This window comes from Syngnathus acus, chromosome 17 (genome assembly GCF_901709675.1).
Source record: "Syngnathus acus chromosome 17, fSynAcu1.2, whole genome shotgun sequence".
NCBI lineage: Eukaryota > Metazoa > Chordata > Actinopteri > Syngnathiformes > Syngnathidae > Syngnathus > Syngnathus acus.
The window spans coordinates 3,574,163-3,601,379 of record NC_051102.1 but is presented as its reverse complement, the minus strand read 5'-3'; the positions used below and the strand labels follow the sequence as shown (position 1 = coordinate 3,601,379).

The following is a 27,217-nucleotide window of genomic DNA, read 5'->3' as shown; positions in this document are numbered from 1 at the left end:
ATTTGACTCTGAAAAGGAAATGACCTATTCTAGTATCGGCATTTGAAACCTGACAGTTATTTGGACTCTTTTAGAATATTGGGCTGTAATTGGTGGATAGTTTTAACTGTCATACAATCCCAAAACGGATTTCCCCTGAATAAAAGATGACAAGAAAGGGTCGAGAATGTCGGGAAATTATAAAAGTGCCAAAGAAATGTATTATTATTATCCATCCAGCCATTATCCAAACTGCTTATCCTCACAAGTATTGCATAGTCTTTTATATGTACTGTTTACGTTATATAGAGTATTTTATTTAAAGACATGCAACGCATGTTTTACCATTAGATAAATATAATTTAACATTTGTACCGTAACACTCAACATTTGTCATGAACAGCTAAAAAGTAAGAAGTCCTCTAGCATTTTTCTTTCAGAGCATGGAGGGAACCAAAATGTATTAACGCAGGCAAGGAAAGCGGATTTAATATTGCAGGTCCTTATTGTTTTCTCTTTCATTTTGCTCTGGCAACACAAGGATCGGCTTTTATGAAGGAACCATATTAGCTTCCTTCTATCGGTGAAAAATAAAAATCTCTCCTTTGCAATTTGTTTTTTTTTTTTAGTCAATCATTGCAAAAGTCATTAATAAAACTCTCACGTTTTTTACTTTTATGAATAAATGACCTTTTGTATTGCATTTCCTAGTTGTTAATTTAGCAAATGTGGTTAAAATACTCACCTTAAATATTGGAATGAGTTTGGATCAGATTTCATTTGTCTTCCGTCTAATTTACATATTACGTGTACAGATGCATTTGTCTGCTATTGGATTAAAGCTTGCTAAGTGCTTGCTCGTGTTATTTTTAAGACACTTGAGAATTCTTAAAAAATAAGACTAATGTGTTTGATAATAAGAATTGAACAAGCACTGCAAACGTACTGCAGACTCAAGCGCAAAAGTGGGCAATCTTGGTTGCTATGGTAAGAGATATTTAAAGCAAACAAACCAATACTGGATGGTATAAGGTAAAATGAATGAATGTTGAGGCTTGAAATCTAACACTAGGATTTTCAACTGTTAATGTAATAAAATCAGACATACAGTTTTTGTTTGCTAGACAATGCTAAAGGAAATACTACCTCTCATTTAGGGTGAACGTTTTAGTCGCCCTTATAGACGCCGGTATGAGACGTGAGTAGAAGACTATTTATGAATTCAAAAACCTTGGGAAGCAATATGTAAGGCAGCTTACTTGAAACATTGAAACCAGAGATTTGATTTCTTGTTTAACTAATCAAAATTCTTTGGATCTTCTGGATACCAATTACTAGCAATATATGCAGTCCCAGACCCGTCTAACCTGTAGATCTTGTATCTGGTAGAAAATCCCTGCTGGAACCTCTCTCTGAACTCGGTGTACTCAGGGCAACGGTGGAAAGGTCCCTTTTCTGACAGCAGCCAGTCCAGCTGCCCTCCACTCCGTCTTGTGCTGAAGCCCCAGGCTGAGGAACTGGAAGGAGAGGAGGAGGAGGAGGAGGAAGATGACGAGGGAGACGACAGGGAACCATGGAGCCCTTTGCCCGCATGACCCCCGCTGGCCACTTGCTCAGCTCGGATGGGCCACAGCAGCCATAAGAACACCCATGACAACCATAGAAGCATCAAGGAGGATGCCGACCATCTAGCAAGAAAGGCAGATCCATGGGAGCACTCCTCTTTTCTCACAGGCCAATGAGTTGCCATGGTCCCGGTGGTGATGTACTAGGGCACCTAGGACCGGCATTTCTTCTGACAGTCACCTCCCACTGGCCTGAAATAACACAACAAAATAAACACATTCAAATTAGTCAAAAGAACAACAACAACTTATAGCTACAACTTTATATAAACATATAATAGCAAACAATTGGGCCTGATTTGTTACATTTTTTGTTTGGTAAATGCATCCTGTCAAGACGGAAACCTTTAACAAGCCACTGAATAATAAGCAGTTTGTTAATCTCGCTGGTGTTTGTGATGTTTTTGGTCAAAACTCTATTTTATAATTTGCAATAAAAGTAAAGTTCTAGTTCTTAATATTTTTCTAATAAATTAATAATTTTAACCCCATTCTTTTAAAGGTCCCCTTGCCATCAAAATCGAATGTTCTCCCACTGTTTTATGTAAAAAGAAAAAAAAAGTGAAAATGAATGACATTATTTGAATTTTTATCAAATTTGTATCTTTTATCTTTTTGAATAATTGTTTGCAACACTGTATTTCAGATCATTTTTGCAAAAAACATTTTTGGGCATTATCGTGCCGTGATAAAAGCTAATATATTTGTTGAAGACAAAAAAATAATAATTGTATTCACTTTACGATACAACAGATTGACTATAGAGGAAAATGAAGTAAAACAATGCTGTGCCTTATAGTCTGGAAAAAAAAATTGGAATTCTAATCCATACTAAAAGCAGGGCAAGAGATAGAAAAAAAATGTGAAAAAATTAAATAGGTACGATTCAAGCAAATGGAACAAAGATAACAAAGTGACTTAGAGTATAAAATAACCATCAAAGATTTAGAGAGACAAGAGAAACTGCGCGGAGAAAACCATTAAAAGTCTTGTCAAGACAAATTAGATTTTTGGTACAGTTTAAAGTTGGAGTACTTTTGTAATAGCTTGTGAAATAAGATTCCACAGAGTTTGGGCTGGGACTCCAAATTCATCTTCACCTTTTGTTCTGTGCCAAGTAAGAAGAACAGATAACAAGATGTGATTTGAGTAACGCATCAGTCGTGCAAAGCGCTGAGGAACAGTGAGTTCAGACAAACAGTCTCCAAGATTATAGAGCGTCAGCTGCCAAATTTCTCATTATTGTCAGTGTGAAAAGAGTTTGGCGTCATTTTGGATTTATCAAGAACGCAATTTTGGACAAGACTCATATGATTAGCAAGTACTCTGAAGCGCACAAATAAACTCAAATACTCTTGAACAGTCAACATGTAAACAACCATTTACGCTGACAATTAGACTTATGGAAAATTTGGAGTGGTCAATCTGGAGTTTGCATGTTCTCCCCGTGCCTGTGTGGGTTTTCTCCGGGCACTCCGGTTTCCTGCCTCTTCCCAAAAACATGGGAGCAATCCAAATTGCCCCTATGTGTGAGTGCGAGTGCAGATGGTTGTTCGTCTCTGTGTACCCTGCGATTGGTTGGCAACCGGTTCAGGGTGTCTCCCGCCTACTGCTCAATGACAGGTGGAATAGGCTCCAGCATGTCTGTGACCCCCGTGGGGACAAAGCGGTACAGAAAATGGATGGCTCGATTGATTGAATGGACGTGAATAAGTTACCTTGCTCTGTTGTTAAAGAATCTGTAAGAATATGTTAGGTAAGAACACTCACTTCATTTTCTTTTATTTTTCAGCATCTTGCCTTAAAATTTAGCCATAACAAATTTAAAAAGATTTTAGTTTTTGTTGTCCCTGGAGTCTTTTGTCCTTTTATGATAACTCAAACATGCTGAGCATTTGGTGAGAAAGTTCCACTCAAAATTTGCCTTTCAAATGAAGTTCATTAAATTGTTGTAGAAATAAGTGAAAGCCATAACTGCCAGGCCTAATTCTCCTCTGCTTCTCTCCTGAGACTCTGCCACTAATTATAAAATACATAAAATATGCAGTGAATCCCAGCAAGACAATGGCAGGAATTTTTAGCTCTGACATTTAGTGTTCACACTTGCATTATTCACACACACTTCACGTATTTACCCTTCTTTCCTGCAAGGATCTAAGCTGTAAAAGGCACGAGCGTCTCAAATACACATTGGTGAGAGCATCTGTTGGAACAGAGCTGCTAAATTAACCACACCCTGTCAGATATGACAGCAGAGTGTCAAGGGGGATCTTGTTTATTGGATGTTTTCTTTTTTTTCCCACCATTTTGCATCAATGTAATTAAGCAAGTAAATATTGGAACTGTGCTTGTACAATATGACGAAATGTAATGAGATGCTGCTATATCCCAACATCATTTACCACCAACTTTCCACTGAGTTATGAATGCCATAGGCCAGGGGTGTCAAACTCATTTTTTTCACGGGCCGCATTGTAGTCATAGCTTCTTTCGGAGGGCCATTATGACTTTCAACCCAAATAAATGTATGAGCACCTCATATTATATTCAGTAAAAGCTACAAAACAATCTGACAAATAACTCGTTTTCAAATTAGACGAGTAAAAACTGGTCAAATATTTAAAAAAAAAAGATATTATAAAAAGTGAACACAATTTGCAATTCTAGTAATGACACACGAATTTGATGCACAATTTGTCTTCGCGGGCCACATAAAATTATGTGGCGGGCCGTATCTGGCCCCCGGGCCTTGAGTTTGACACCTGTGCCATAGGCTGATGTTTAACCTCCTGACTCATTTCAGTAATTCCAACTACAGCCTGGAAAAAGAACACTAAGTGTGACAGATATGGCCTTCATTTCTTGGGCAATTGAAAGCAGACTCCTGGAGTTCATCCACTGTGTGTGCATTGAGATTTACACAATCGAGTCTCACTATTGGATTTCCCGCAACTGGGGCTCTCAATTGAACCATACACAAATGTATGATGCAAGGCTTGTACATTGGCGAACACCAGAACAGCTAGAGGGCTTTCTTCATAAAAGGCCAGCCCTACTGTATTTCCAGCCCAGCAGCTTGCCACTCACCTTTTTGTGTTTCACCAACGCAACAGCATGCAGAAAGTCTGAAAATCTACTATAAAGCAATAGAAAGCCCACTGCAGTGAAGCATTGAGAATTATGGAAGATAGGAAAAAGCAAGGTTCAAGACCAATCAAGACAACAAAAAAATTATGTTCAAATTTAATATTATATTTACAGTAAACTGAGACTTTACAATTTGGATTCTAAGTGCAGGCCACAATGTACCTCTTGCGATTTTTGATTTAGAGCACTGATAGTTCAAGTACTGTATACATTTTAATTGCCACAATGACAAAAAACTCTTCTGATGCTAATGATGATTCACTGACGTGTCAAATTGTGGCAGTACAGCAGCAACTACTACCAAGGAGGAGTACTGTATTTTCCGCACTATAAGGTGCACCGGATTATAAGGTGTACCTTCAATGAATGGCCCATTTTAAAACTTTGTCCATATATAAGGCGCACCGGATTATAAGGCGCACCTTCAATGAATGGCCCATTTTAAAACTTTGTCCATATATAAGATATATACATTTGGCCCGCGGGCCGGACTTTGGACACGCCTGCTGTGGTGGCTCAATATTGGTCCATATATAAGGCGCAGTGGATTAAGGTGCACTGTCGGCTTTTGAGAAAATTGGAGGTTTTTAGGTGCGCCTTATAGTGCGGAAAATACGGTACATATCTGTGACTCCTATTCGGCAGCCTCCACAAGCACAAGATATCTTGAAATAATACTTGCCCATCCCTAGTTAGCAGCCAATTAAATAAAAAGTATGTATGCATCCCAATGAAACTGGAAGCCAACAAGAACAACCTTTCATCAATCTATAAGGCTGAATATATATAAAAAAAAAAAAAAACAAGAGGCAGATTCCTCAACAGAAACCAGAATAGATCTACAAATAATAACCTACCATAAGAGAACCTGCAAACAAGTGATTCCAATGTGCAGCTTTGTTGGGTGACGTGCATTACACAGATGGGCTGTAGCTGGAAATTGCTTGCTCTGTGTGTGTTAGTACATATTGAACGCATGCAGTGGCCTTATTGGCGCTGTCTTTGGCCGCTCTCCAGTTGGACAAACAAACAGCCATATGGTCAATTAAGGTCCATCAATACACTACCTCTGTAAACATCTTTACTGCTGATAATAAACAACAACCTGTCAGCAGCATGCACAACTGGGAGTCATGTTATCTAACCTCCAGCTCCCACATCCAAAACCTGCTATTTGCCGATAACCTGTGAGGCAGTAATCTTATTTGTCACTTCCTATGTGCCATTGATTGAATATATAGACTAATTCAAGGGTGCCCTCTTTCTATTAGTACCTAGTTTAATCTGTCAATATTAAAACTCAATACAAAAACCTGTGGTTAAGTACCTATTTTGTAAGTTAAAGTAGTATTTTAACATGCCGAAGGCAGTAGAAATGTAAAAATGTACATTTAAATACAGTGGAAGGTCACAAGTTTGAGAATATTCTGAAATGTTCACAAACAGCAGCAATGTTTGCCTTTGAAATGAACAGAAATGCAATTAATCCCTTCCCGCTCTGGATAAAGTTATTTAAACCGTATTTTTATCAAAAGAAAAGGAATTTATCACACACACACTTTATTATAAGGGAATTATTTGCTTCCAAATGACTGTGCAACGCCAATATTTTCAAATACAGTACAGCATGCTTTGGATATAACATTGCATTATTAAGTCCCTGCATGCATAGGGCAACAGCATCTTTATTACTTGCTTGCTAGTTCATTCTTGTACAAATAGGTCCACTTTAAATCACTCGGGAATATGTTGATATTTTGCCAGAAAGCAAATTCTGGTAATTGAAAAGGCCAAGGGGGATAAGAAGCGCAAATTACAAGCACAGCACTGCAATATTAGCTCACCTCGGGCAATGTTGAATTTCGACAAGGGACGTACAGTATTAAAGATGCTTATACCAATACATTATTGTGTGATCAATCTGTCATACAGCAGCTGAGATGATGATACTGTGTGTGTTACTGATGAAGAAATCCTACAGAAAAATGATGGTAAAAATCACAGCAGTGCATTTGAGAGCAAAAAGTTAATGCACATGTGTGCAATAAAATGTGTGTGTATTTACATACGTATATATATATATATATATATATATATATATATATATATATATACACATACCGTATTTTCCGGACTATAAGGCGCACCTTCAATGAATGGACCATTTTAAAACATTGTCCTTATATAAGGCGCACCGGACTATAAGGCGCACCATTAATGCATCATGTCAGATTTTTAATCCATATCAAATCATTCTCCATTTTATCTTTTTTATTTCAACTTCAGATGCAACAAATTACTTTATAATCACAAAATAATGATCTTTTTGATTCATAGTCTTCAGCGGGCCACTTATTATTGATTTCATGACACAATGCTTCGGGCCAGTTTAAATTTAGGAATTTGGTCCATATATAAGGCGCACCAGGACTATAAAGCGCACTGTCGGCTTTTGAGAAAAGTTTAGGTTTTTAGGTGCGCCTTATAGTCCGGAAAATACGGTATATATACAAAAACAGATTACATACCACTATCTAATTGAGTCTATTCTCTCAAATCTCCTCTACACCTATACTGTATATCTGACTGCTTTATTAAACAGAATAACGTTTATTGCGTAAGGCAGACTGATACCAAACACCATCTTAAGGCCTTTTTCAGCTGTGAGCTGAAATGAAAAATGTAATCCCATCCCTTTGGTCTCATCTGTGATCAGTTTTTATTGCCACTGATAACGTGCACAAACACCAGAAGAGGTAAGGCTGCAAAATATTGCTACTCCTGATATATATTCCAATAATAATAAAAAAATTCATAATAGAGAATATGGATGGGTTGGGGTGTCCCATTTGTTTTAATTCTGTGGGAGGTGGAGTCATTCTATTTCAACATTACAATGGCAAATGAGTGTTGCAGTCAGGGAGGCTGTGACCCTGTCGTCCCAGAAATATGCTCCGTATTGTAACTGTGTTGCCTCCGGTCGAGATGCTTAATCAAGGCCAATTGCAAGGCCATCATCTCATCGCTCTAGCAGGCGGCACATGTTGATGTGTCATTCTTGTCATTGCAAGCATCCCAGCGGAACTACAACTCAATCATGTTTTAATTATGATGAGATAAAAAGAAAAGCGTACAGTGTGTAAAATAAAAAATCTGAAATTAGTCAGGGCGTCATGGATCATGTATTTGATAATAACGAGACTTTAAAAATGTAATCAACTGAGGTTGTAGAATTTGAGTTTAAATAAACAAGAATTCATTTGAAGCTTGAAACTGTCATAAATCGGAAGCAATGAACCAATCAACAGGATTGCCTCCCTTTGCATAGAAGGCATTCCGATTTAAAAAAAAAAAAACTTGCCTCTATGAGTATTATTTATACAACGGCAACAGTAAAAATGATGGCACACAGAACCTCTTCTCGAGCAAAAACTGTGTTTGCGTGTGCATGCATGCATAGGCCTGTCACGATCATTTTTTCTGGACGATAAATTTTCACAGAAACTATCATGATGAAATAGAGTATGGTTGTTCTTGTATTTTTTTCATCTGGTTGTATTTTCTTTTTACTGTCACTTATAGCTTGATGATTTTGGAGCTAACATAATTAAAGTACTGTTTAAATATGATTACTTATGAAGTCAAAAGCCATTGTTTAATCAAGTGTAGACTTTCAAACGTTAATCACATTTTGCAAATTCTTTTTTGGTCAAGCACTAATAAACCTATGCAATCAATCTTTCAGTGATTTTCACCTTCAGGAGAATCAGGAATAAACCATTTAGTAACACTGTTTTGTTCTTCAGGCAGAGTAAAATAAGCAGTGTCTTATTGGCGTCCTGAGGTGACAATACAGTCTCAAGGAGAGCCCAATTATTAGGGTAAATGTAGCAAATTAATGTATGCTGCAAGGAAAGAGGATTAATTTGTCCTCAAACAGATCATGACAATGTACCGGATGACTGATTTTAACATCTACCCGGCGGAGGCCTTATCTTTTGCTATTTGCTGTCTGCTAAAGCAAGATTTCGGGTGGTGAACCAATAACTCTTCTTACAAAAAGGAAGAAGAAATATGATTATTGAAGCTTCTTCAAATGACATAAAATAGAGATGCCTCATTCCTGTCTCGAGTAAGTGGCAGCTGCAGAGCTAAATATTGGGCAGTCTATGTTGCTATGTCTTGCCATCAAGACAACGGCTCTTAATTAGTCTTCAAATTGTAAGCCAATAAATCTTATAAATCAAGTGATAAGCCATGCTACTGAAATATATTTTCATGACACATGCACCTCCTGGGAATTTCTATTATGACCACTACATCTGTCCGTTTTTAGCCTTGTTTGTTATTTTATACAATCAGGTTTGACAGAAAAAAAAGGAATACAGTTCCTTTATCAAGGGTACAAAGCATCCTCAAGGGTATAAAGACATTAATAAATGAGTGGAAGTGTTTAGGCAGACATAAATGAAAGCTAGTGTGCATGATTAATAAACATTGTGCAGCCCTTTGTAGTCCCCTGCTTTCTATAAATGATGGGGGGGAAACAAATGTCATCATTAGGCAGCTCATTCAAAGTACATTACTACTTGGGCCTTTAATCACAGATGGAACGAGTGTATACCTACCTACAATCAGACAATTTCAATCAGACAATTTTGTGATTCATTAGTTTCTCTCGAAAGTCTAGCAGAAAGCTTTTACAAGCTGCTAAATCAAAGAGTAGCATCAAATTATATCTGAGCTGCACAAACAAAATCTTGTGATAGTTTGTAATTGCGTTATATATATATAAAAAAAAAAAAGATGGCAGTCTTTGTTTCTATTATGTGTGTAGTATAGAACTCTCGGAAACATAATAAAAAATGAATCAGTGTCCTTTGTTTTACATCATATTCAATCATATTAACCTTATAACAAAAGCAATGATTATAATAAATGCTCTTTGAAGGTTAAACAGCCCATTGTAAACCACTGGCTGGTTAAATAATAGGTCCATTTTAAAACAACCTTAACTGTCAATATGATTCCTCCACAATATATTGCACATGCATTAGACTGCCATTCTTGGCATTGTGTCTCAGAACTTTTAGTGTAATGGCAACAAAGAGAAATGATGAGGTGCTCTTACGACTGTGAATGTGATTATGGCGCTTCCTGGGGTAGATGGAGGAAACTGGAAGTATTCTTCTGGCATTTAAGAATACAAAGTAATAAAACAAAGAGCGAAGATCTATCGGGTGTATCGAAGACTCACGTAATTGAAGACAATCAAAGGGCACTCTTTGATTCGCCTGTAAAAAGCAGGACAATGGATGATGAGGAATGACGTTAAACAAATAGATAAATCAAAATGCATCAGACAATAAATCCCAACAGCTCCAGCTGCTATTTTTAAAACGCATTTAAATGCTATCATTATTGATGTAGTTTTTAAATGGGTGCACTTCTCAAACAATTAGTTTAATGGAGCATTACTTCACAATCTAGGTTAGCAAAATCAATATATTGACCTCCCTTATAGTGTCTTTTTAGCCCTTTCATGTGACATGAAAACATGAACTTGTGGTTTAGAAAGCTGTTCTCTCTAGTTGGGCAATTTTCACAGTTAGCAATCCAATGCTTGTAATTTCTAACATTGTTATGTGAAAGAAAGGCAGTGCACACTTCCTGATTGTATTTTTAATCATATCATGGAAAAGAAATAGCTGAGGTGGTTTCTATCTAAACACACTTGTACTAATCATTAGGCTTAAACAACTGCATTCTTATCTTTTCAAAGAAATCTAAATTCTGGGCATAGAATATGCATACTTTTGATTATATTCCATAGAATTGAAAACATACTTTACTGGGTAGAAGAGGCTTTTGCTGTACTTAATCAGGGGTGACTAATTTTTGCCGCTGGCCACATTGCAGTAAAGGTTTCCCTCAGAGGGCCTTTAAATTTGTGTGAAACTATAAAAATATTCGATTGCCATCAAAGACTGCTAATTTTAAAATAACTCCATTTAAAATCATTAGTCAGATAATAATTGTTTAAGTTACCGTGCAAAGGGGTTTGGTAAGAAAAAAACCGCTGCAATATTTGAGATGTTGGTTGATTTTCACAAGAATCATGGAGGTTGATGCACAAGATAAAACGTGGCGAGATTTAACCCCAGGGCATGAGTTTGACACCCGTGGCTTACTTGAAAGTGACGAGTGCACAGAGAACAAAATAATTTAGTGGCACACCAGATGCTTCCATCTATCTGTCTTTACTCCTGCTTATGCTCCTCAAACAGGTTTTTATTTTGTGGATACGACTGCACTGACGAAGTGATGTGCAATTATAGCCCTAAAAAAGGTAATTGCTGGCCAGATGGAAGAGAGGTAAAGCTTAGGGGATGCAATATATGATTGATACTGAAAACTTGCTGCACTATTTTCAGACTGTGATGTGCAGTTAATCGTGTCTGGTACACTTTTATGTTTCACATTTATATCCAACTAAACATTACGATTGCTTTTCTAGTGCTGATTTTCAGAATATGTGAAAAACCAGGCTGGCACCTCAACGCCGTGAGACATATTTTACATAGGAAATAATGTATAGCATTCCTAGCATGCCGCTAGTAAATGCGAATCTGATTCACCTCGCCTTTCATATTTCCTCTTGACACTAACTTGGCAGAGAGCAGACAATCCTTGGATTTTGAATACAATTTCCATTTTATAATGAAACCAAAATGTTGGCAGATTAAATTTTCCTGATGCCATTTGAGCTGGCAATGGTGTTTGGTATTCTGTATATGTGATTTGATACGTTTTTTTCAATAGATCTCCTCCTGTCTGTTTGCTATAGGTGCTTGGTTCTCTGCAGCCAATGCAGCACACCACAGGTCACTTCAAGACCCCGTAGACGGCTGTAAATATCAAACGTGTTTGATTTTCTCAATGTCACTCCTGAATTTCTTGCAGTGGTTGTGATTGAATCTGAACAGCAAATGTCTTCCAAATGTTAACACCATGTTATCGTACCCTTGTTGACCTTTCTTGGTCTTTGTTTCACTTGAACCAACACCACACCATTACCACCCACCGAACCAGACCACTACCATCTTTTCCGCCCTTCTGAAGTCATTATAGTACACTGCATGGTGCCTTGTGATGTTTTTTTTTTTTCTATCCCAATCGATATACCAGTTGTTCAATTTTTTCCCAAACAAAATAATAATAAAAAAACAAAAAAAACAATGGCTTCTCAATATTCATCCCAAAATGTATGGATTTTTTTTTAAAATCTGTTCGCTTAGAAAATGTTTCTTTACCCAAAATTGGCTAGTTTAAAGTTCTCTGTACGTGGCACACACAAATCTCGGTAGTCAGGCTGGTCTTAAATTTTGCCATCCATCAAACCCGTGCGAACGTGCTCATCAGTTTCACCTTGGTGCCCACAGTATAGCATATTTTTGGAAAAATAAAGTTTTAATAATAGATTGGTGCAATTTCAAATGACACCGTTACATGGCACTCAAAGACCAGAAATAGCATCTTTTGTACTGACACTTTGGATTTGTGATTGTAAGAAAGTTAGTTTTAATATGTGTTGCTGTCAGATTTTGATTGAGGTGGACAAAACCAATGACAACAGCTTCAATAGGTGGCCGTCAATATTATATTGTGTATTGCATCATTATTGATTATCAACTAACAGCCAAGAGTTTTTTTTATTTTGTTTTCTTTCAAAAAACACTGATGAATATTCAATGTAGGCTGCGTACAGAAAAGGAGGGCAAGGGGTTGTTGTGGAAAAAACTGCACAAAATGAGTTCTTCCAATTAATGTTGGTTTTCTGGTCAGCAGTTTTGTGCTGTCTTTCTGCTTATTATAAAGCAGGTTGTATTTAGTGCACTCCCCCCATACAGGGCTCGTATCACGTTGGGTCACTAAAATCTCAAAATGCTGCTGTAATTCAATGCAGACAGGATTTAAAAACAAAAGGCGGAAGTAAAGTAAGTTTATTTGTAGAGCGCAATTATACAGGTTGATTATAACTGGCAATTCAAAGTGCTTTTTCGTAATTATGTAGCTGTATACAGAAAGAAAATTACAGGGAAGCAAATATAAACATTTCACACAAAAAAATCAATTTATTGATTGAATTAGACAAGCTTTGAGTAATCGCAATGTGTGTGCCAAATTAATCTCTGCCTATACTCCCTCCAAGAACCCAAAAAAACTGCCTGTTTGGCAGAAGCAATCCTAGGTCAGCTTCAACATTAGTTTGTGTGCAACTATGCCCATCTTTATTGCTTTTTGCTACCTTTAGTAAATCTGGCCTTGATTCAGGTAAAGATTCCAACTAGTACATGAGCCCATACATTTCCCTTTGTCAGCAGGACTATGGTTCGTAGAGAATGTATTACTTTTGATATAATATAAGAAACAGACCTTGAAAATAAACTAACTGGAATAAAATGCGAGATTTTTGAGAGTTTATCTAAAATGGAGCAGTTAAGCGCAAGCAAATACATATTTCTTGGCATGTTTTGAAGTAGTAAGTAATGGTTAAACATTTATTATATTGTAGTAGCTAGCACATACTTGTACTCATTTTGCCAGAATCTGCCAAACCTACTCCTCCTTTTCTTGCAATTGTATTTAAAGGTTGTGAAATGTTTTTGACAAGTGCAGAAGTTACTATATTTGCACAGAATGCACGCATTATTGCTGGTCTCTCAGTACTGGAAATAGTGTTTGCAAAGCACCTCATTTGCTTCAAACACCAGGGGGAAAGCACTGAATGGCTGTCCATGAAACAATCCCCCCTCCCACACATACACACACGCATCACAAGTTTAAAGTTGTTTTTCTGTCTTTGCAAATATGAGAGGAAGGAATGAAATCATCACCTTCACTATCCCCTGTTCTCTCATTTAGGAGGCTTAAAGAGCTAGGCTTTTTCGTCACTCTCCCATAATCCAAACATTGAAAATTCTCTCCGGCTGTTTAGAATTGCTGAAGCCATTTTATGAATCATTTTCCCCGAGTGGTATGATTGTGAAGTGGCTATGTACATGTGATTTCATTCCACTCTAATAGCAGTGAGATGGGATAAATTGAGTGGGAATGAGATGAGAAAATAGATTGGACTGAAGTCTGTGATGGCCTTAAAGATACGAACCGATGATGTTGAAGAGGGAAAGCATGAAGATATAAAAACAGGTCAGACATACTCAATAACAATTCAAAACCTTACAGCATATTGCAACACGGTCAAAAAAGATAACAGATATTCAGCTCCCTTTTTTCTTCCCTTTGAAAAATGAGAAGGAATTGTTTGATTGTACACAAGCCTCAGACATATCAAATGTCATCGGCGCAGTGAGTGTGCCACTTTCGACTAATTAATTTGTGTAAATCGGCAACCTTGTCACACAAGATTGAAAAGACCATCTCCTCAGGGTACAGCTGCAATAGTTGAAATCCAGGTGTTCACAAAGTGGTTTTATCCTGACGCAAAATCAGAACCCTAACTGTCAGGAGTCTTGCATAGCAGGCAGACATTTCAGTGTTCTCAGGGGCCAGTGAAGTCTTAAAGAAAGGCGGATTGATTTTCAGGCACCAGCAAACAGATATTGATTGTGTAAACCATCAGAATAGGTACTAAAAAAAGGAAGTACGGGGAGACTACAAAATTGTTTTCCACTGCAGATGATGGAACTTTACCATGTAATTTTGTGAAACTGAAGACTTCCATCAAGCCACATTATAGCACTTTGTCTTCTATTTGCCCCTTTGTATTGCAATATTTTTACATATTTCAGAGAACATTATTGATAAAAGAAATGATAGCTATGAAAGAATAATCCTAAACTCAGAACGAGGATGTAAGAGACATTTAAAGGATTTTGCAGATTCTAGATTTTGGGACTGTTTTAACTATGTGTCCAGATAATGGAAGTACTTGCTTGCATGATTTTCAAACACAAATAAAAAAAATTCACCCTGTTAAAGGGATAATCACAGTTCACTTTTTGCAAAGGAATAATCCACCTTTACATGAATTGCATTTTCAGACTCAGCAAGCACAATGTTAAAAATATTGAGGTTACATGGCTAGAAATGATGAAATAATCAGTCATGATATCTCTGGATGCTCTTTATATAATCCACAACCTTATTTTTGCTAGAACATTTTTATTGCTTCTGTCAGTCTTTGCATGGTCACATAAATTGGTTTCCTTACTGTGGCCAATGAGTATCAAATAAAAGAGTGCAGCGCGGTAGACGGGACACAAGTTTAATGGAGGTCGTGAGACATCACAGAAAAAGAGCAATAAGCAAACATGAGAAGTCTGCTGTAGTAAAGGTTGCATTTCATTTAGATCCACAAGTGCTTCGTCATCAATCTTTTTCAAACCTCATCGCGATGTGCCTTAAGACAAACAGATGACGTTGACAAATAAAAACAAAACATAAAACAAATCTCTGAAGTGATTCGATTTTATTGCATCCTCTTGCCAAAGTTGAACAATACAGCAACTGCAGCGCCTCAAATGTTCTTCACCTCATTAACAAAACTATGAGATGCTTCAACTCTTCCTTCCAATCCCTTTCTGACTGCCACAAATTTAGAACTGCTGAGTCTCATGCAGCTTTCACTCTCAGCTTTCAACCATGCCTGTGGAAATGAAGTCATCAGGATCACAACAGGGGAAAACTCATCCAGTTGTAATCCCGAAGCCCTCCAAACCACACCCATGAATACGACGCCATGAAAAGAAATGAATAATGTTAACAGGGTTAACTAAGATTTAAATAAGTACTGCTTAAATAATTAGTGTAATCCTCTTTTGTCCTGGAGAGGAAGAAACAGCTTTTAAGTAGTTTGTATTCGTTTGGAGAATTGACAACACAAACATAACTGGTGAGTCTGAATTCACTTCAGATGTTTTTTTCCATAGGCCATGGTGTGCTCCAGCTCTGACAAACTATGGTGTTAATTAATAATGAGCAGTTGGGTTGGCTGCTAAAGCTTCAAGTGCAGCTACTACAATAGGACCACAAGGTGAGTGAGAAATATTTTTATAAGGTCAGAAAAGTCACCTTTCAGAAGTTACACAAAATATAAAAACGCTAAATAGCTCGGAAGACAGATCTGAGGATGTAATTATTTAAATTACAGCCAGGAGGATTCTCTGCCTGCAGCTCCCTTAGTTTAGGCTGTGCCACCTCGAGCCACTGCACCCGTGGCAGCAATGCTACCATGCCAACTCTAATTATGCATCGTGCAATCCGACAAAACTGCAGACTCCCACAGGAGGATGTAGCCAGCAACTAACGAGAAACAAACACTTCCCTGTTCTTGATGCTCAGTGAGAGATACGGACGCAGAGTGTCTCAGTGGGAAAAGGCCAAAGGTAACCAAGATAAAGAAAGGTAACCAAGATAAAGGTAGAAGGTGCGTCAACAAATACAAAAAGACCTTTTGAAAAGAAAATAGTTGAATAATCCATCCATCCATCCATCCATCCATTTATCCATCTATCATTAATCCATCTATCTATCTATACATCTATCATCTATCCATCCATCTATCATCTATCCATCTATCCATCCATCCATCTATCTATCCACCCATCTATCTATCCATCCACCCATCTATCCATCCATCCATCCATCCATCCATCCATCCATCCATCCATCCATCCATCCATCCATCTATCCATCTATCCATCCATCCATCCATCCATCATCTATCATCCATCTATCCATCCATCCATCCATCTACCCAATTCTGAAAACATGAGTAGAAAAGGAAAACTTCACCAATTAAAAGTTGCCTCTTGAGCTGTGCACATTTGCTGCTATTTCACGTTCACAGTACAGAGGCTCCAATTGCTTCCCACAGTTAGATATGAAAGTTTGGCAAGATGAATCACCTTTCTTCTTACACGGCTAAGTCAACGTTTAGTGATGCCCCACTGGGTGGAATTTTTTAATTAATTTTTTAAATCCCCCTCCTCCCCAAAATGTAGAACTTATGGATCAGTGGGCAATGAAGAGAGCTTCAAATCATTGCTGTATCTGCCAGTTAGCTTGCAGTCAGTCACACTTTTTGTATTCCTTTCATCTCATGCTTTCGGCTCATCTTTCTCACATAACTCGCTTTCCTCTTTTTCTTGCCCTCTTTCTCTCTTTCTAAATTTGTATCCACAGGCTATTTCTCAATCTTTCAGCATCCCAGTAAAGATGGAACATCATTTTGTGTGAGTCCTATTCATCCTCTTGGTTTCATCTTTCTGTTTCGCTTTTGCTTTAAGAAGTACATTAAGGAAAAAAGGGGAGGCTGTCATGAGTACACGTAATATAATACTTTGGGTTAGAGTTAGGTCAAAATTGTTCATACGTTGGCCAAATTGGAAACTGAAGTGAATTGTATATCTTAGTTGGAGAAGTAGAATTAAATGTTGAAGATTGTGAAGACAGCAAGATATTGGACTGTATATTTGTGGAGGGTAAACTTTACATCTCAACACTAAATTGTCAGGGTGACCCCAAACTTTTGAACGGTAGTGTATAGTGTATACTAAAACCTGGCCTAGTGTGTCACCATGAAAATAGATTGAAAACAATACAACAGGAGACTTATTTCCTAACGACGAACAAATTATTTGCAATGTGTATCCATTCAAGAACAGAAAATAAAAAAAAAATGTATTATGAACTTTGTATTAGTTGATAAGATAAGACATCTATCTGCGAGGTGACACAGTGTGTTATATGTTAAAGTGAGGTCCTTGTACTGAGGGCAAAAAGTGAATCTGTGAGGAGTCGAAAGGGTTATTCATTTTAGTATGGCTAAAAGGCAGACTGTCTCTTCTATCATGGCCTTCAGAAGCACACTATAATGCTTTTGACAGATGAGATGAGCAAACCAAGCATGAAACATTTAGCCAGTCTTGCAGTGGCAGCTCTTAATGCGGTTAAAGAATTTTTCCAATTAAAACAAAACAGTATTTAGGCTGTCTTAGTGACTTTTTATTGTCCATTATTTGTACAAATTTATGTCATTTTAAAATTAGCTTCTTCGGTAAATATTTACATTTATATAATAGCTTTTATAAATAGCTCCTTAAATAGCTTTTATTTTTTCAGTCAGCTGGACACCAACCTATTTTCAACCCTAATAGGGACATAGGGTAGGCAAATTATACAACTTGTATAACTTTGACAAAACCCAAATTTTGTACAATACAGTAGGACCAATTGTATTATTATGCTCAGTTACAGTATATTTCAATGCTGCTACTACTAATAGGGAAAGTCTCGAAAGGATGTTGAATATTTCAGGTAGCCCTGAGCAAAGTAGGAGAATAATTCATTTGGATAGTCACTTCCAAGGGAGATGGGCATCAGCAATATAACCCGGCTCATCAGGGAGCATTTCCAGCACAAGACTGCTGACAAAGCTTCCACCAGAAATAGAGCAAGACTTGCAATTTAGCCCCAGTTCAAACTTAAAATCGCTTCAGCCCAACACCAATAAACTGCTATTTTTGACTAGTTGGCCTTTTACTATAAAAACATGCTTTAGTTTGGATGAATGTACACTAGGTGACTGAGTTTGCAGGATTCTTTTCTGAATAAAAATTGAAATTGGTTGTGAACTATTACTGGTATTTAAAGGTTTCATCAATCAACAAAAGTCAAACATGGATATGTCAAAAGTGCACATTATTAGTAGTCCTCTCCTAGTTTTATAGCAATACAAGTGCCGTTTATTGATTCTGACCAGCATCTGCTATAAAAGCATTTGCAAGGCCGCTCCTCCTAGCGTTTGATATATGGTAGGGGTTGACTCGCAGTTCCTCCATTATACGTCGTGCGATGACCAGGTTGCCTCAGTGAACATAAACAGCCGAGGAAGTATAGATTTTCAATGTGTCTTGGCACAGCGTGTTTGAAATTCTGTCAAGAATTATTGTGGCTTGACCTGACAGTGAACACCTCATGAATGTGTTTATAGTTAGAGTTTCACTCTATCACTAGACAGCTTTATAAAGATACTCCATTAGGAAAGGGAAAAATTGTTTTATGTTGGATAACTTGAGGAACTTGTTCAGCTCAGGTTTCTGGTGGTGGTATTTAAAATAAAAAATAGATATTGTCTTAAATACATACCTCTATGAAACATGGCACATGCATAATGTATGCAAAATAATGAATACAAAATAAGGTAAACATAAGACAAAAGCCACTCATTCATATTAATGAGCTATTGTCCTCTCTGCTCTTCTGCCCTGTGCCTCTAACATAATTCTGACACCCTAAGCATTTCAATTTGGGATTTGCACATCAGAATTGCCCGCCTTCCATGTGCTTTGCACTTACCATGAGAATGTGTACATACTGTAATAATGTACAGTATGCATCTGTTTATGATGCCGTATGGGTTAGAGAAGTTGAGAATGTATCACTAGCACGTTAAATTGATTCTTTTCTAAATACCGTATTTTCCGGACTATAAGGCGCACCTTCAAGGAATGGCCCATTTTAAAACTTTGTCCTTATATAAGGCGCACCGGACTATAAGGCGCTCGATTAATGCATCATGTCAGATTTTTAATCCAAATCAAATCATTCTCCATTTTATCTTCTTTATTTCAACTTCAGACGCAACAAATTACTTTATAATCACATAATAATGATCCACAGTCTTTTTGATTCATGATTCATAGTCTTCAGCGGGCCACTTATGATTGATTTCATGACACAATGCTTCAGGCCAGTTTAAATTTAGGAATTTGGTCCATATATAAGGCACACCGGACTATAAGGCGCACTGTCGGCTTTTGAGAAAGATTTAGGTTTTTAGGTGCGCCTTATAGTCCGGAAAATACGGTATGTTGTTTTCCAGTATATTTGATATGAAAATATTACTATTAAACATAGATATTAATATAATTTACTATCGTTATATACAACACAGAGTACCTAAAAATAATTTCTATCTGTATACTTGATAGCATAGGCTTTGTGAATTATTATTGTATGTTCCATGTGACTCGCTCTCAACAGCATTAACGTGAAAGAAAATTTTACAAGAAAGTGACAGCACAGAACAGCATCAGCACGGATACATTTCAACTCAGGACAATACCACAAATGCATGGTGTCACACAGGCACAGTGAAATCACTCATGGCTTTCTGCTTCACCTCCTGGAGCAGAATATCTTCCCTTCTGGCCTGTCTGGGGTAAACAGGGTGTCTTGTACAATAGACATGGCAGAGCTTGCGGCAAGCAGCATTTGACAGATACTAAACAAAGAACTGCAAACTAACAATGTACAAAACAATGTCATCCTATGTATAACTATGTCTGCTCACTTTCCCTCTCACTATGATTGTTGAACCTTGGCTGCCTCCCATCCCCTTAACCAATAGACAACCACAACAACAAAACATCATTACTCTTTCCATGCATCCCCATCATGTGATTTATTCATGGGATTTGGTAAGTCTGCAAGGTCAAAATTAACTGGATGCTCCATTCTCTGTACTGCTTGCTAGATTTGCAGGTCCTTTGTGAAATAGTAGTGGATGAGAATTGTCTGGTGGTTCTAAACAATCAAACCCAAGAGCACCAGAGTTGCTCCCAGTACATCATAAGCATGCAGAGGATTACAGAAGTGCTGAATGAGATTGCTTTGAGAAGACATCAATTATTAACAATGTGCATCCTATGATGCAGATGTCAACTATTCAGAATCAAAGAATACATTTCAATTTCAAACTACATATGTCAAAACTGATGGGTAAAGCCTGTCAGAGCATCTGACATTTACTTGGTTAAATTGTGGCACTTAAATAATGGCAGGTGTGTTCTGACTCATCTAAGGAGTCTTTTTTTTTTTTTTTATATATATCCACTGATGTCAGAGAACAAGTACCATCAATTCCTCACTTGTGTCTTGACAGCCTCTTGCTGGTAGAATGAATAGAAAACTGAATGAAAACCCCAAACCGTGAACCTACAAAATATGACATTCATCTCAAGCTTGGATTGTTTAGATGAGGCTTTTTAAGAACATGACAACCACCACACGGCATGACATGATGAAGCAAGATCGAGTGTGGACTTTTGGCATGTCTGCTGTAAATGCTGCATGTAAATATGCACCACTATAAATACAATTTTGAACATAAATCAATTTAACACACAATTGAAACACCACTTCTGTCATTTGCAACGCTGACAGTCGTTAGCAAATGTCCGATGTGCAATAAATGCTGCATAGTAGATGCATTGCAGTGAAACCTCATTGTTTTAGCCTCATCTGGTACTCATTTCATGAACCAAACTGCTAATTTATTCTTTGTCCTTAATTGTAAACAGTAATTCATTGGATATCAGAGAAACAGCTATATGTGCATAATTTTCCTTTATGTGGCAAATATAAGGCAATAAAATTGGAAATCTGGCAAACAGACGCAAACCAGGCAATCACCACAGAAACGCTGACGCAGTGAACAGATTGCCAGTTCCTATCAAATTAAGGGAATCAAGCAAATGCTAATGATGGACATGTTAGATGAGAGCCTGACAAATACAACTCAGATGAAGAGCTAGACCAAAAAAGATGCTGTTTTGTCACAATGACTGCCAAAACTGAGAGCTGTCCAACAGAGAAAACTAGAACTCAGTGTTAGAGATAACCACATTCCCTGGAGAGCATGCGTTGTAATTCCTACGAGAAGAAGAGAAAGGATGCTCAAACTCTCACACTACAATGAAACCGGCCAGATCATTTATGTGGAATGGATCAAGATGTCTAGAGAACTGTTCAGGCATGTCATGTCATGTCATAGTGGATCAAAAAGCACCTGCCCCTGCACCTCAACACCCATGGGAATGTCCTGAGTCACCATAGTCAATGATTCATGTGGACTTCTCTGGACCATTCTTAGCCAGTTAAGCCACTCATGGATGAATGGTATCGTAATCGGCACCATAAAGGCCTGATCGGAATACGATTCTTCTCAGTGCGATTGAGTTGTAACAGTGAAAGTTAAATTAAAATCTCGCATGAGTATAATCATTACAGACAGAATGCCCCGCACAGCAACTCCAATGTGGTTTTTTTTTTTCAGGAAGTTCCTGCTGTGGGTCTTCTGTGAATAGAAAAGGGCATATGCACCCCGAGGAGCTGCTCAGCTGCTTGCTTTTGAAATACGAAGCTGGGACCCAAGAGGCATAGTGACTTCTGATCCATGCTAAGTAAATGTGATTGGCTGTTCATTAATACTGAATGACAATTTACATGGATTGGTTTTTTTCTGTTTTTCTTTCTTTATCTCTTTTTAGTTTGGATCCCCTCCAGTCTAAATGCATTACTGTTATTATGAAAATTTAAATTATACAGGGATCTCATGCTATATGATGACCACACATGACGTTGGTTCAAACTTGCAAACATCAGTGTTGTGAAACATTACAGGTATATTTCTTCCTGAAATCTTTGCTCAAATTCTAAATTATACACCATTAGGCCATTACATCTCTCTGAGTGAAAGCAAACAAAAGGACCTAGTATTGCGACTCAGTCTGCTTGGTGAAAAGGTAAAATAAGAAGCCATTAAGGCCTTGGGGCTGATCTATTAGCTAGAAATAACGTCCATGACCTTTTCTGTTTTCATTAATTTCACACGAATGAATGAAAATAACGATTTAGTAGGTTGCTCTCTTGAGGGATTCATACTCCCAAACTACGGCCAGAGTAGATTGTGAAACAGTTTAGTTTTGAGTACAATGCAACACATGCACCTTTCTGTGACGGCGATACAGATTACATGAGTAATTGCATGTTCATAATGTCCTATGCGTGAAATTGTGAAAGCTTGTGACCAAAATATGGAAAACATTACATACCGCATCGGGTACATGCAAATAATGAATTTGATTCCAATTACTCTTTGTTCTCATTCATGTCGACTTCTGCCAATCATCAATAGTTCGAATGCGTGTGAATGTCAACATCGCAAAATATTTTTGAACAGCAGATCTTTTGAATTCATGGAATTATAGAGAGTTTGCTCAAGCCTGTTTATGCACTGCATTTGTCCTTTTCACTTTTTCCCAAACAATCTAGTCATTTGATGCCCCCCCCCCACCCCCTCGCGGATTCTTTAGAGCAACAGAATAGAGGCTTAAGGAGGAGTATAAACGGAGCCCGTTTTCCTCCACAGCTTCATTTAATTAGACTAATCTGCTCTGTCCTGCCCGTGAGCGCAATAAGACAGTTGTCGACTCTAAGAGGGCCCTCACTTCAGATAAGTGAAAGGGGAAAAAAAGAAAACATCCAACACTAGAGCCGGATTTAGCCCTAAACAAGGAGGAAAAGGACTTGTGAATTCTATTAAGATGCACAAGAAGACAGTTGCAGAATTTGCTTGATCACATTTCTATTGGCCTAATCTCAGCCTGGCAGATGTGTGCCTTTAGGTCGAAAAGGATGGGGAACTGATGAGTCATGAAGCAAATCAACGGCATAAAACGTTAAAGAGAAAAAAACAAAGTACTTCCTCCTCGACATTTTTACCAACAGAAGAAACAATTCCGTTCAGGTGACAAGAGGATGAGCTCATTTGTACATAAAATGCACCGCTCTTTTCGCCAGCTGTCTGGGTGAAATATGTGCACCACTCCAAAGGTTGTGTGCGTGGGTGTTTGATATGGTTGGCCCTAAATTTTCCTATGAAAACTCACTGTCACTATTATTATAGTCACTGCCTCTTTGACTTTATCTCTTTTGTTCCTTGGCTTAATTCAGCTGTTCTCGTTGGCAACAAAATGCGGTGCATAAATCACGCAGCAGACTTATAGCGGAGGCAATTTATGCAGCAGTAATGGACACAGTGGTGAATTAGAGGGTGAGACCAGAAACTGGGGATTACAGGTTAAAGCAGTTTAAACCAAAAGTGTCAAATATATAAACATGCAAATACACACACACACATATACACACACACCTATATTATTGATAGTGCGAGCATGATGCAATGGTCCCTGTTTCCCCAAGGACAATCCTTCACTCACAGGATTTTTCCCTCCTGTTTTTGAACAAATTGATTTAAATGAAAATGTTTAACAGCACAGAGATCCAGCCTCTCACCTGAGAATACAGACTGGTGTTTAAAGAATTGATTTTTATCAATCCTTTTTCTACCTCAGACCAGTATCAGATTTTTATCTCATTTTTTATCGTTATATATATATATTTACATACCGTATTTTCCGCACTATAAGGCGCACCTAAAAACCTCAAATTTTCTCAAAAGCCGACAGTGCGCCTTATAATCAGGTGCGCCTTATATATGGACCAATAGGGATTCGTGGATGAGGACTAATTTATTAAAGTAAGCTTTACGTGTTTATTTTGTGTGCTGTGTGATATTAACGTTTGAGCAATGTTGAGTTATTGATATATTGTTATTGTTTACACTATTTCGAGTGTTACTATATTGTGATTGCATTAACGTTTGAGCAACGTTGAGTTATTTATTCTATGCGCCTTATAATCCGGTGCGCCTTATATATGGACAAAGTTTTAAAATGGGCCATTCATTGAAGGTGTGCCTTATAATCCGGTGCGCCTTATAGTGCGGAAAATACGGTACATATATATTCAATTTAGCAGCTTTTTCCTCCGATTGCCGTCTTTCGAGCTAATAGAGATGAGAAGTGGGCTAACTCATCCTGTCGCGAGAGACTTCCTTCAGACCTGCCAAGTGAAGTCAACCCAGCAAGGTATTCTGTGACTCGTTTCTACCACAAGGATTGATATTTAATGCATAGGTGCTGTTGCAGACAGTGATGGACAGGGGGGAACGTTGAAGCTGACAAGCTTCTGGCAGAATGCAAAGATGTCAAAACATACGACTGAGATGCATCCCATGAGGACAGACAGGGATTTTGGCAAATAGGTGCAGGTTGTGAGAGATTTTATCCAATTAGCAGCAATGCCAAAATTTATCACCATGTTAGTAGATGTGTCAAAATTAATTGATTGATGAACAACAAATCCACTGTCAAACAGCCTTTTACAAGAGTTCCACCAATTTTTAACTTGAAATTGTATTTTTTGCACCAATTTCTGCCATTTACTGTTTTAATGTTCGTCATGTGGACCTGTTGTCGATCATTTTATCTGCTTTTTATCTGGCAACCAAAGAGTATTTCAGCAGCCTGCGACATTTGTTCTGACAGAGGCTCAGACAGCTTATGGGTGTCACAAAGCTGTTCGGTAGCATGTAAACAGAAGCCCGTGAAGTAAATGTTTCCAAGGAGCAGGTCACAGTCTCATCATGCCAAGATAATTACTGACGCTGACTTACAGTTAGCATATGCAGAATGATGGATGGATGGATGGATGGATGGATGGATGGATGGATGGATGGATGGATGGATGGATGGATGGATGGATGGATGGATGGCTTGCAGTAGTTCTTAAAAGAACAGACTGAACCTCATACACATACTGTTGATTTTACCTTCAACATAAGAACTGAAAATGAGTTGAATGTTCTTTTTTTTCCTTGTCATAATCTCAAGCCTTGTAATAACCATCTTGCTGTGTTTTCACATGGCTGCCTTTACATCACAGTTGTTTTTGATAGAACTGGATCTGTTATCTTCAAGACACAGGGAAAAAAGGATTTCAGAAAGCTGTATGTATGTGAATTAAAGACTTGTCCAAAAAAACAAGGACGATGACAGTCAACTTCAACAGAGCCAACAAAGCCTTCAAAAAGAAACAGAATTTGTTGGTTAAAGACAAGTTGTGCTATTTGAAGCAGGAAAGTGTCGTCTGCACAATCACAGTGTGACAAGCACTGAAAACTACAGAAACAAAAAATAAGGGCATTGATGCTGATGAAAAAAAAAGAAAATCACAAAAATGGCACGAATGTCTCCAAAAAGAAATCAGTACTTAAAAGTAGATTTATTTTTTTAAAACCTAGAAGGGGGGAGAGATGAAAAGTGGTGTTCATCATATTTAATCCGGTGTTTAGACAAAATGGATGCGATAGTCTTTGTCAAGCTGAAAATAATAACCTCCTTAGCTGTGTTCCAAAACATTTAATGCCTCGATAGCAGCAGGAAAAATACGGTGAAATTCGATGGCAGCTTCAAACCATGCAGAAAACAATTAAACTGTGACTGCTTGGATAAAAATGTCAGAATCCAGCTGCTAAGCCTCTACACAGCTTTATGATGGTGCCTTGGAATATCATGCTTGTGTCACAAATAAGTACAATTCAAAAATGCAGTATACTCAAATATGCTTCCTACTTAAAATGGTAATTCATCTTTTTCAGAATTCCCAGTGACCTTCCATTCAGGAAAAAGGCAAAATGGACACGGAACTAAAAGCATATGAACATTTTTCACTGAAAACCTCTCTATTTATTTTTTCACGTTACAAAATTGGTAATCAAATGTACTACATATGTATGTGGACATTCCTTTGATAAGTACCTAAGACAGGGGTGTCAAACTCATTTTTTTTGCGGGCCGCATTGTAGTCATAGCTTCTTTCGGAGGGCCATTATGACTGTCAACCCAAATAATTGTATGAGCACCTCATATATACAGTAAAAGCTACAAAACAAACTGACAAATAACTCGTTTTCAAATCAGACGAGTAAAAACCGGTCAAATATTAAAAAAAAAAGATATTAAAAGTGAAGACAATTTGCAATTCTAGTAATGACGCACGAATTTGATGCACAATTTGTCTTCACGGGCCACATAAAATGATGTGGTGGGCCGTATCTGGCCCCCGGACCTTGAGTTTGACACCTGTGACCTAAGATGTGCACAAAATTCATTCAATGAGGCTTCTCGGAAGCTGAATTTTTCGTCGGTCGTTATGTTAAAATTGAATCTATGTGTCAGCCTAAGTGCCATTTGTGTCCAAGTCCACCTCCAAGGGGTACACCCAGCACGCATAAGCGAAAATGTCATACCCGAAGCAACCACACTCAGCTGGAGGCTCGTCCCGCTGGCAGGAGCTTCAGTGCTCCGAATTTTTCAAAGTCCATCCATTTTCTGCACCACATCGCCTCATTAGTGTCGCGGGTGTGCCAGTTTTTTTTAAGTCCAACTTTGAAATTTCGTCAAACATTCTCTTGGGGTTGTCGCGCATCTATTTAACATTGACCCGCTCTCAGTGGCGAAAGAATAAATGTCTGAAAACTACGACTAATCCATTCCTACTCTCATCCACTTTATTGGGTGCAAATAGTAAAAAATAATTCCCAAAAATAAATTAATAAAATAAAATTAAAGTATGTCTTATTTTGTGGGGGTGATAATGGTTTTCCCTGTAAGTACTAGACATTCAATGTAAAAAATAAATAAATCCAAATCTTGTGCCGATCACTCTTATTTGTGAAGATCAATTTTAGCGAT

General features: G+C 37.7%; 1 protein-coding gene across 2 annotated transcripts in view; it reads right to left on the bottom strand.

Annotated features, from left to right (window-relative positions):
* brinp2 (bone morphogenetic protein/retinoic acid inducible neural-specific 2) overlaps nt 1–27,217 on the bottom strand; it is a 77,656-nt gene that overhangs the window by 37,096 nt on the left and 13,343 nt on the right. For both annotated transcript variants that reach the window (XM_037275725.1, XM_037275724.1), the window contains one exon: nt 1,347–1,796. In XM_037275725.1, coding sequence (XP_037131620.1) covers nt 1,347–1,729 — 383 coding nt within the window. In that variant the 5' untranslated portion in view covers nt 1,730–1,796. The remainder of the gene's footprint in view (nt 1–1,346; nt 1,797–27,217) is intronic.